Genomic DNA, 12,109 nt, shown 5'->3' with positions numbered 1-12,109 from the left:
TACGGGTGTGCAAGCAGTGAGGGAAGGAACTGAGACCAGCCCTGATGCTTCTCCCTGGAAGCACTACAGCCTGCACATACAGCAGCGGTACTACCAAACCTGAGGATGCCAGCTCTTCGTGCTGACACAACACTGCAGGTCACCGGCGTGAACTGGCAGTTAATCTGAATATTCAAAACCTTTATGTAATAACATGAACACAGAAGCAAGCACGCTAACCTCGTCTTCCAGTCTTCCTCTGACTTTGAACGATTTTTGCGGGCAGTCCTTTGTTTTTCTTCTAGCCTCTTCTTTTCTTCACTAGCTAGATCTTGAAGGAATAAAACCACACAAATAAAAATAAAGAGGATGTTAAAGTGTAATATAAGACAGGGCCATTACTCCATCTGAGCCAGCAAATAAATACGGGAACTAGTAGAAGATGTCCGTTTAAAAAGCTGCCTACATAACACAGAAGACTTCTCGTTTAGTCTAATAGCGACGCCAGGCCAGCTGTGGCACAGGGTGAAACTGCTAAATACATGTTTATGCTTGTGGCCCGAGGACCCTGAAAATGTGTTTGCTGTAGACAGCAAATGTGAGCTAGGGGAGGTGGCGTACCTAGAATTTATTTCAGTAGGGAAACTGATTAAGATAATGCTGGATTTACTTCAGAAGTCTGACCTCCTGCTTCTTGTTAAGGTTTGGGGTAAATTGTTACTAGTGCCCAGTCCCTGGGCAATAAGGGTTTGGAATATTCATTTCCAAACCACAAAGAATTGTCTCTCTGCAGTATCCCTTCTTTTTTTTTTGTTAACACACTAAGATAGCACAGATCACAGACCTCAACAAGCAGAGCAGTTGCTTCTGTTTGGCACAAGGGATGGTCAGAAGGTCTGAGGAGTAAGTCAGACTAAGAAGCAGATTAGGTGAAGGGCGATCTCTTTCACACCTGAATCCTCAAAAAGCATTTCATAAACATCACATCTTAGAAAGACATAGTTGAGAGAACCATTTTTGAAGACTATCAGCTGTTCCCAGTTACCTTGCCAGCTACTAACACACTGCGTATTACCAGTCTGTCTGCTAGAGGAACTTTATGGTGTTACTACAGAGCTGGGGAATATGGCCCATTGCAGATAGCGTAACTGTTTGCACTTCAAGTTTAGACAAATTACTGGGGATGCTCTGAACCAAGTACATCCATCCTGCTGGCCACAAAAGAATCACACAGGCTGGAGACTGGTTGTGGGAATTCACTGATCTGCTTTTTTAAAAGTTTCAAATAAATGGTTATCAGCTTCTGTGAAAAAAAAAAAAAAAAAGCACAAGTATAATTGCACTGTATTATGCCTGTGTCACTGTTTTTCGTACCTAGACCTCAGAGTACCTATCAGATGTGGTCACAGCCATTGCCCTATTACACAGGTGAAACTGAATCAGAGGTTTCATGACTTACCCCAATCACTAAGCAATCCAGAGAAAGCAAGAGCCCCTACGCTTTTAGTCTACAAAGCTGGCCATCCTGCTTTAATACGCAAAATGCCAAAGGAGCAAAAGAGGGCCAGGGGAAGGCTGTTCCACACCGTATTGAAGGATTTAACACCGAGTCATGTGTCAGAATACTAAGACACTTTTCACTCTATGGCATCTACAGTAATAATTTCGATGAGGTTTCCAAGAAGTACACTGTCCCTACTCACTGGAAATCTCATAATGCATTTCTAATTCACTATTCCAGGACAACAGAAGTGTTCAACTCCCAGTGAAGAATGATTCTGTATTAACTATATTTTTTGGCATTACAGTTTCACTTAAATATTTTAGACTGTATTTCTCAGAACTGGTATATCAAAATACTTCTTTTGCATCAGGCTAACAGAAACAGAAAACTGAAAATTTCACAAATACTCCCTTTCGATGCTCAGAGATTTTAGTCTTAGGCTAGTTTCCACTTACAGGGCTTGACTACGGAGCACAGCAGAGGGCCTAAAGCTAAATAAATAGCATAGCATCGTGAAGTTTACGATTCATGCTTACATGGAAGATCATAAGCAAGGAGGTGGCATGGTGGGCTGCTGGCCAGCAGCTAAGCACCCACAAGCCACTTGTGCACTCCTATCTACTCCAGTGGGTTAAGGGAGAGAATCAAAGAGCAAAAGTGAAAAAACCTTACAGGTCAAGGTAAAGACAGTTTAGTAAGTGAAAGGACAGAAAAAAAGGAGGAAACATTGATGCAAAGGCAATCACTACCTTCTACCAGCAGACCTGTTTCCAGCCAGTCTCCCAAGCAATAGCTGCTTCCCCCTGACACAAAGAATTTATTGCTGAGCATGATGTTACATGGTTGGAATATCTCTTTGGTCAGTTTGGGTCAGCTGTCCCAGTTGTGTGCTCTCCCAGCCTCGTGCCAACCCCAGAAACAGAGGGCCTTAACACTGTGCAGATGCTATTCGGCAATAGCTACAACAGTCTCGTGTTATCAACACTGCTCTGGTCACCAACGTGGCCAAAACGTTTGTCAAACACAGCACAATATATGGGCTGCTACGAAGAAACTCCATCTCAACCAGCCCTAGTACAGGTGGATGACATACCTTTCTAGAAGTTTACTGCAACCTGCAGAAGGCTGTACTAAAGAGTTACTGTCTTGCAGCATGGAGGAATGTATCTTTATGGGAAGCTACTTACTCTAACAGTTCATCTAACAGCTTGAATGTGGAATTTACTTTTTCCCCAGTCCCTCAGTTTTAGCATAAAATATAAAACCACCGTTGCCAATAACTGAAGTTACCTATTTCTCCATTTTCCATGGCTCTGATATCTGGTCGTAGCCGGCAGTCAGTTTTGGGAATGACACTCTCCATTTCTTTGTCCAACTCATTCAAAGCCATAGCAAAGCTAGTAAAATTATACATCTGAAATTCAGAGACAAAGATAAAATGTGACTTTACGATGTCTCTAGCTGCTAATCTTAATACACAAGAAAGCTGCCATCTGAAAACAAACATCCAAGCGCTTTTTTATTATTTAGTCACTCAAGATAGGAATACTCAAGATACCAGCAAATCTGCACTGTCAGGCAGCGTGTAGGTGATCCTTGGTGTTTCTGTTTAAGCAGGCCAGCATCCAATTACTCAGTGCACTATTTCTCTCTTATCTTCTTTTTCCAGTCCTACTGGTATTTTCCCTATCTCTGTAGAGAGATTCCCCCTTGATTAACCCACTGAGGGCACTTTTTCTCATTCCAATTCTTTGTCTTTCCAGTTGCACACATACCCTTGTATTCCACCCACTGGCTCTCAAGCTCCACAGCCCTTCATGCACCAATGCACGCTATGCAGGCTCTGCATCTCCTAGCAAGTACATGTCGTCAAATAAAGCACTTCAGAAGAGACTTCTCACAAGGTAGGCACCTCAGCAGGGGGAGCAGGGTAGAAAGGAGAGGTGGGGAAAGTCCCCATACCACTAGCTACACGAAGCGTCCTGTTTTCCAGAGAAATACCACTAACTCTGGAGTCATGCCTGTGGCAGTCATCCTTCCAACCCCCCATTATAGAGTTACAATTGTAGTGGGAAAGTTTGTTGCAATAAACAGGTGACTTGAGACTTAATGAAAAAGACATCAAATGGATTTGTTTTGTGTTGAACACAGTAACAGGATAGCACACACTTTCAGTAAGCAGAAGCATAGCTGACCTGTGCTGAATTTGGAGGTCTTGGAGTTATCTTCCATAGCAAAATACTTCCAGGAATAACATACACACTCTCAGAATCTGGCAGCGGCATCTCATCTGGGTCCTCAGTATTGCCCACCTAAAGGCAGCACACAAAGACAAGAGGAGGTCATAAACCATCTGGAGTCATAAACCATTTACACCCATTCATTTCAACACTGGAACTTACGTAAAATTATTTCCTTGACCAAAAGTAAGTAATTTCAGCAACAAAGAAAGTTTTCTAGATGTTTGGCAAGAAGGATAACAGCACAAACAGCGCACTCCCAATTCTTTCACAATGGAAGACTACCAGCAGTTTCCTGCATCAATTTCGTCATAGATATAATCTGGATGTTCAAGTGTTATGAAATGCCAATTTTTCCACCACAGACATGTCCCGTTTCCTTAAACACAAGCATTTCCATGCCTGATATTTGACTCCATTGCTGCTTCATTAAAGCTGAAGAACAGAACTTACATTCCTCACCCTTCCACATCAAAGGAACACCAGCACATAATGCAAACGCCGCCTTCAGTTTGTGCACGACAGAAAGCCCTACGCTACTGCTCTTCGCTCAGAGGAACCTGCCTTTCCATTGACCACTATACTACTGAAACGGCAAACTGCAAAGGTTAAATGAATACCCCAGATTAGCCACTTCTTTTGGGAAGGGCATCCTACGAAGGCAGACATACACAGCCTGAAGCAGCTGCAGGCACAGCACTGTGACGTGGTTTTCCCAGAAAGGGAAAAACTCCACCCAGGGGTACAAGGGCAGTAGAGAATAACTGGTGGTCACAGTGTAGATGTGACCTGAAGTAGTTCTTAAGCATCACCCTTTTTACAAACAGCTTTAAAGCAGCTGGGGCCCAATGCTGCTGACGCTAATTCTGCCACACAAGCCTATGTTACAATACTGAACTAAAACCAGCTAGACAATGAATACGGCTCTCCTAAGAAAACTTGGTGTCACTAGCACAGCTAAAAACAGCAGCATGTTTCAAAGACACTGGAAATTAAAGCTGCACTTAAAGGCAACTAATTCTTTGAATGCTTTGGCTACATGCCAACTGCTTTAATCCTGCTGTTAATAAGCTTTGATCTCTGATGGCTGCATCAGATAATACAGACTGATGTTTTAGCGCAGAAAAATCCAGTACCCAAACTGGTCTTGGTTGAGCTCTTAGAAGATTCATGTGTTACTCCTCCAAGAAAATTAGGAAGTAGTAAGGATTCCGTTTCACTGTGGAGCACTTGGGTACAGTGCTTTTAATAACGAACAGGTCGCAAAGTAACCAGAACAACATGCAGACCAGGTTCAGTCCCTCAGCTACTAGGAAAACAAACAGGGCTTTTAGTTGACTACATCTGAACTGTGCTGGCAACCTGCCATTCTTTCCTTTAAAGGACACCAATCAGTCTTTCAGAAATAGGGAATTTGAAGCAGAACAGGTTAGAAATATATACTTATATCAAAACAAAGACACTTCAATACCAGACTGTCAAACTCCAAACCAACTTTTATAGAAATGCTACAGTACACACTGCAATTCGTGCTTGCTGGATACATAATCTTAAAAATGTGGTAAGAATTACAAAGAACTAGGTAAAAAGTGAATTTTCATGTGCTCTTGCCACAGTGATCCGTATTTTATACTCGGCACTACTCAACCTCTCAATATATTTCTAGCAGGGTAGCAAGTGACTTTGCCAAAGCAAGACTTCTGGTGTCTGTAAAAGAGGCAAATGTGAGGGCAGTAGCTGTCGCCTTACATTATGCTCTTCCATACATTTGCACTGACAATTCGGCATGAAATGCTTGGTCTTGATTAAAGAAGGCTCCAGTTCATTCAGAGCAGAATCACCCTGGTGTAACCCCAGGTTTACTGTAACTCTCCTGATGTTGGTAAAATACCACCTTAGCATACATGAAGGTTTGCCTAGCTCCCTGCAAAATTATTTTAAGTTTTATCCCTAAAAAAAATCAAAGGGATTTGGGGGGAAAATCCAAGACAACTTGCAAAAAGACTTGCATCCAAGCAGGTCCCCTAAAGGGAGAAGAAGTGATTATTCATTAGTAGCAATGCAGCACAAAGGAATAGCTGGAAAACAACTAAATAAATCTGAAAATTCTAATTGGGAGCAATTTGAAAGGCCATGTACTTTCATGCCTGAATGAACCTTTCACTACCATGAAGGGACAAACCACATCCAGACATTATGCATGAGACTTGGCTCACTTAGATGCTCAAAATTGTAAATAACAGCCCCTCAAACACAAGGCGGCAGCAGGAACATACTCAACAAAGACTACCCGATTCATAAGAGTGCGCTACAAAGCTTAGAGTTTCCTAACACAGAAATAGTTCTATTAAATAAGTAGAAAAAGCATGCTTTTCTGGAGCCAGAGCAACATTGCAGCTTGAGCTTTATGCAATAGGATGCTTCATTTTGAAGTGAAAAGCAAGATCCTTCTTAAGCATTGTTGGAAAACGCAAAGTGGTAGCTGAACAAAGATACAGGGTATGTTTTTCTTTGCTCCTTCTCCCTAGAGCTCACAGGGTCAGACTAGAAGAGAAGCAGTAATCCCCAGTGCTTTAACACTCTCCTGATGACAAGCACTGGAGCAATCTCACATAGAGCAACAATCTGAACCTGCTCAGGAACAACTGCTTTCAGACTTCTCTGTCTCTTTTTCTCTTAAGTACAAAAATTACCAACATCCAAACCAACAAAAAAGGTATCTCGCTTCAGTCAAAGAAGAACAGTCCCTGGTTTAACCTACTATGTGAGTGGTTGTTCTTCATCAAGCTGTATGTTGCCACATTCACCTTAAACAAAAAAGATACTGTTGACCAGAAATCTGGAAGAATTAAGAAAGAGGGTTTTTTCCAGAAGGGGGGGAAAAAAAAGCAACTGTGGAGAAAAAACAAAAGCAAGCTTTTCTATGGTTGTGAAAATTTAACAGCAAGCAATACACAAATTCCTTGTAAAAGCTGGAAAATATGATCTTCTATCAAGATGAGAAACTAGTCTATCCTGCCTCTAAGAGTCCAAATCCTCTTACTAGGATACAAATATTATCACATATGATCAGAACCATGGTCCAACCAATAGCCATGTGATTTTCTGCATGCAACTTGGGAAGAAAAGGCAGGTATATAGACCAGTATTTAGAAGTATCCAGTTTTGGGAAGTCTGGATACAAATCCTTGAGAGAGAAAGCATTTTATCCCTTAGTGCTGGTACTCATCCAATCTGTTTTGTATCCTACCAGGAAAGAGAGAATAAGTGAAAAGAAATCTTAATGCTCTTAAATGCTACTAAAGTATTTAGCTGTGTTATCATACTTTTGAGATACCACCTCTTTACGTGATTAATACCTGTTTACCACTTTTCTTCTCTTCTGCATTCTTCTTGTCATTTTTTTTGTAAGCTTCAAAAGTAGCTGGGTCAACGCTGTACAAACACTCAGTCCACTTCCCGTACAGCGCACAAAGTTTCTTTTTGCTGCCAAAAAAAGACCACGTTTACAAAGGAGCTTAAAGAGATTTAATGCATCATTTCAGACAAAAATATTTAAAAGAGCTTTTGAGAACAACTCTCCAAACTCCATTGCTGGTGCTACACAATCCATAACCTTGCTGTTGCAGGTTCATGCCCTTGACAGGCTATGCAGTTCTACAAGACATTCAGTTCTACAGCTCCCATCAGAAACAGAGGGCAGCCAATTGTTTCCTACTAGGAATGAAGCTGTTACCTTTTGTCCTGAATGTAGCCTTCAACTTTGTGCAGCTCCTTCCCAAAGAGGCCACAGGGCTTGAAGCTTAGTACACATTTCTCACCAGTTCTAAAGGCAGAACAAGAGGGCACCAATTACTTCCAAATGCTTTTCCTTTTCAAACTGGCAGCAAGTGAAAGCACTCACACTCTTGACTTACTTATGGTTAGTTATTTCCACATTTCCATACTGCTCAATCCAAAGCTTGCCCACGATAATGTTATGCACACAGCACGTAGGATTCGTCCACGTGTAGGCTTCATTGTGTCTAAGGGAGTGGAATAAAAATTAAAATACTGTATCTTTGTACTGGATGTCACTCCTGCAACAAGCCATCATCTATAAATCACACCAAGTCTTGAAACGGGCATGGCAGTAAGTCAGGAAACCCAAGAATTTTATTAACCTATTGCTACCAATTTTATCTGTTCCTTAGAACAGCTGCTTCAGTGCAGTCACTGTTGCACTGAATGACACAAGGAAAGCCAACAGCACCCTAAGTGTGCTAGTCTTAGTAGGACTGACATCCAGGCGTCTGCAGAACATACAGACACAAGCCCCAACTACTGCTACCATTAGCATGCAGTATATTAAAAGAAATGATGGTAGTTCCTTTCATCTTCTCACCCCCTCCTCCCCACAAAGTCATCTGCCATCAGACATTAGGATGTGGGTGTTAGACACATCCATTCCTAAGCCACGAGACTTTACTGCACACTAATCGTCATGGATGTGGGCACTTGTGCCTACGCAGTTATTGTTTATCAACTTACTCAAGAAGCTCCAAAGTCATTGTGCCTTTTGGTTCCGCTTCCACACTCTTGCCCCAGAATTTCAGTTTAGGATAAATTGATCCATGAAACACAAAATCATTATGTAAGCCTTCAGCATAGAAAGCACTGATTGGTGGATGATGGCTAACTTGCTCCGAGAGAAGTCTAAATCCAAGATCATCTCTGCAAAATAAAGATTACCAAAAACATGTATCTACATATCAAGTGTAGTGAAGCTGCAGTTCTTTTCCCCAGAGTGAAGCAGATTGGACCCATGCACAGTTGTACTCAGTGCAAGAGTTAAAACTCTAGGACAAAACAAAAAGACAGATCAACTAATACATAGAACATCCTCATTCTAAATAACTGAGGCCATAATGTAAAAAGGTAACAAGAATTACCAAATCTGATCAGACAATATGTTTACTTTTGATAGTGACCTCCTCCTTAAAATGTCACATAAAAATCGGCCAAACCCTCATCTGAGAGAAAAATCTGCTAAGTCCAGCTACATACTATTAGTCTATTAGCCTAACGTTGCCTATTGGTATTCTGGACACTCATATAATGAATATCACAATTCCAACACCTCCCTTATGTACCGTGCATCTTTTCATTCAGAATTCCATTCAGAAATTTTTCAGAAGAAAAGTAATTTTTGTAAAAAAACTTACATTTAAACCTGGCAAACTTCCTTTGACTGCTCTGAGTTGAAAAGTTAAGTAGTTTCCCTTCACTGGAAGGTGCATGGCTGAACACCAAAATGCACTGCAAGCACCTCCAGCAGCTGCTAGGAGAACGGGTGGAATATTACACACCAACGAGCAGTCTGCAAGCCACCTGACAAGTCTAATGAAACATCCATTACACAGAACATCACTCTCCACTTTCCAGTGCATTTTCTGTTCACTACCTGATCAGTTCATAAGTCTCTCCAAGCAATGGGTTGAATGGCTTCCCTGTACGTTCCCACTGCGAGGCTACAGCAGACACAGCAAACGCAGCAACACACTATTCAAAAAAGTAAGAGTACAAAGTTAATCTCCTGAATTTTAGACTTTATCAAGCATCAACAGCAGCCATGGTATTGCAGAATGATTCTTCTGAAATAGCTTAGCAAAGTTCTATTTGCAAGGCAGAGGAATAAACAATTTTCATCAAAAGCCTTTTTTAGGCAAGCCTTAGGAAAAGCAAAACTTTCCCAGATAAGCAAAACTAGGTAACGAATAAGAGAATCTGACATGCAGCGAATTACAGGCGTTTCTCCTATAATAAGACTATCAATGAAGAAAAAAGAGCTAGCACAAATTAGTGCACTCGAAGTACCTGCATTCGCTCGGTTGTGCTGGAAAGTGAGCTGGCTTTGTGGATGAGGTATGTATGCTCCATATACTCTGTAAGTCGCTGTAGAAAGCTCAGTGGCTCGTTGAATATAACCGGCATTGTGATCTTGGACAACTCCTGAAGCACAAATGAAATTTGTGTTAAAAACCAAATGATTAGATACACTGGCCTGCAGTAACCCAAGTGTAATTGGCTTATTACAAAAATAAATGATACTCTTAGGGCTAATGCAATGTGCTTGACCTGGCTCTGCTAATGCTGCAAAGAAAAAACCCTGTATATCCCTTATGAGCTTGATAAGCTTATCTGTGTTGATGTTAAGGCTACTTTTAACACAAAAAGAAAATCAAACTTCAAGCAAACTAACTTCCTATCAACAAATGCATTAAGAAGGTGAGACGAAACAATGGAATGAAGTATTAAGGACCCTTCTAAAGACAAAATTATTTATCACTCTTAAAATAGCTATAGGCCATCTAATTACTTAAACACTATTATCTTTTTTGGAGGCAGGTGGGGGCAGGAGGATGAGAAAGGACAGGGCAACATGGTGGCACAGGAGTAAAAACATAGATTCTGTATTCTGAAGAAAAAAGGTATTTTTTGTAACAGGAATAAAAATGTAAAAGAAGTCCTATAGCTTTGATGCTGTTTATTCTCTTTCCCAGTTTTAAAAAGCATGCTCTCTGAATGCACAACATAGCATGTTCTAAACTGCCTGCAGTAGCAAACTGAAAGCATATATATGACCATTGGCAATGTGCGCAGTAAACAGTACTGTTCTTAACCATAATATCAGCATCTGGCACTAACAACTGGAGCAGACACTTCAGCACAACTCACTCCAAGTTCTGCCGAACCCTCCCTTCAAACTGCAACTTCTGTACAGCAATTTCTGCAAAGCAGAATTAAGACCTTTGTGGATATTTTTCCTGCACACACCTTATGCAAGACAGGTGTTCAATCTACTCTTTGTATCTTAAGGTTACAATGCTTCTCTGCTAAAGCCACTGTGAGAAGCCTCAGATACTTCACAACAACTCAGGAGACTTGGAGCTGCTGAAACATGCACCCCCCGGCATTTCCACATCTCATTGCTTGGTGCTGTTTCTAACTACAGCATGAAGAGGAGGAGAAAACAACAGTGACTAAATATACACTTTCCTTTCTGTAGGCTACTGTTACAGGCTGATAAGAGATTTATCAGCAGTAAGTACTTTCAACCTACTGCAGGATCTAACGGAGAGAAGCAATCTTCTCAATTCACCCTTAGCTGGAAACAGATTAGCTGCCAACCAGCTAACCTCTGATCTGGCCACCATCTGGCCAGTAACACCATGGGGGTGGGGGGGTGGGGGGGGGAGGGGAAGACAGAGATACTAAGGACAAGGGAGAAGAGCAAAATTAAAGTAGCTTTTTATGTTTGGTTTGGTTGGTTTGGTTTTTCACAAAGTAAAAATAAAAAGAAAAATTGCTACCTCGAAGTACTTTAAGGGTTAAAATCGAGAGACATTTTCAGTTCCCCAGGGGTCAGTTTTGAGTCCAGTCTTGTTCAACATATTCATCAGTGACCTGGCTGAAGGGGCAGAGCGCACCCTCAGCAAGGTTGCTGATGATACAAAACTGGGAGGAGTGGCTGATACACCAGCGGCTGCGCTGCCATTCAGCGAGGCCTGGACAGGCTGGAGACGTGGGAGGAGAGGAACCTCATGAAGGTCAACAAAGCCAAGTGTGAGGTCCTGCACCTGGGGAGGAACAGCCCCATGCACCAGTACAGGCTGGGGGTGACCTGCTGGGAGGCAGCTCTGGGAGAAGGACCTGGGAGACCTGGTGGACAGCAAGCTGGCCATGAGCCAGCAGTGTGCCCTGGTGGCCAAGAAGGCCAGTGGGATCCTGAGGTGCAGCGAACCTGGCCAGTAAGTCGAGGGAGGTTGTCCTCCCCCTCTGCTCTGTCCTGCTGAGGCCACACCTGGAGCGCTGTGTCCAGTTCTGGGCTCCCCAGTTCAAGAGAGACAGGGAACTACTGGAGAGGGTCCAGCAGAGGGCTACAAAAGGCTGAGAGAGCTGGGCACGTTTAGCCTGGAAAAGAGAAGGTTGAGAGTCAAGACTCTCTAAGACTGGAACTTCTCAATGTCTGCAAATATCTTAAGGGCGCGTTTCAAGAGGACAGGGCCAGGCTCTTTTCAGTAGTGCCCAGTAACAGGACAAGGAGCAACGGGCACAAACTGCAGCACAGGCAGTTCCACCTGAATATGAGGAAGAACTTCTTTACCTTGAAGGTGACAGAGCAGTGGCACAGGCTGCCCAGAGAGGTTGTGGAGTCTCCTTCTCTGGATACATTCAAAACCCACCTGGACATGATCCCATGCAACCTGCTCGAGGTGAACCTGCTTTAGTAGGGTGGATTGGACTAGATGATCTCCAGAAATCCACTCCAACCCCAACCATGCTGTAATTCTGTGAATATTGCTCTGACCAAGTCTTACCTTCTCAAGTTGTGAAAGGAAATAAA

General features: G+C 42.3%; 1 protein-coding gene across 3 annotated transcripts in view; it reads right to left on the bottom strand.

Annotated features, from left to right (window-relative positions):
* The window catches only part of OSBPL1A (oxysterol binding protein like 1A), a 78,422-nt gene that overhangs the window by 4,571 nt on the left and 61,742 nt on the right, over positions 1–12,109 (bottom strand). For all 3 annotated transcript variants that reach the window (XM_037380670.1, XM_037380672.1, XM_037380671.1), the window contains 9 exons: positions 9,580–9,714; positions 9,167–9,264; positions 8,254–8,436; positions 7,641–7,748; positions 7,460–7,549; positions 7,083–7,209; positions 3,679–3,795; positions 2,774–2,897; positions 220–310 (listed from right to left, as the gene is read on the bottom strand). In XM_037380670.1, the coding sequence (XP_037236567.1) occupies positions 220–310; positions 2,774–2,897; positions 3,679–3,795; positions 7,083–7,209; positions 7,460–7,549; positions 7,641–7,748; positions 8,254–8,436; positions 9,167–9,264; positions 9,580–9,714 (1,073 nt within the window). The remainder of the gene's footprint in view (positions 1–219; positions 311–2,773; positions 2,898–3,678; positions 3,796–7,082; positions 7,210–7,459; positions 7,550–7,640; positions 7,749–8,253; positions 8,437–9,166; positions 9,265–9,579; positions 9,715–12,109) is intronic.

The sequence above is a fragment of the Falco rusticolus genome, chromosome 3 (genome assembly GCF_015220075.1).
Source record: "Falco rusticolus isolate bFalRus1 chromosome 3, bFalRus1.pri, whole genome shotgun sequence".
NCBI lineage: Eukaryota > Metazoa > Chordata > Aves > Falconiformes > Falconidae > Falco > Falco rusticolus.
This window is presented reverse-complemented; position numbering and strand designations above follow the sequence as displayed.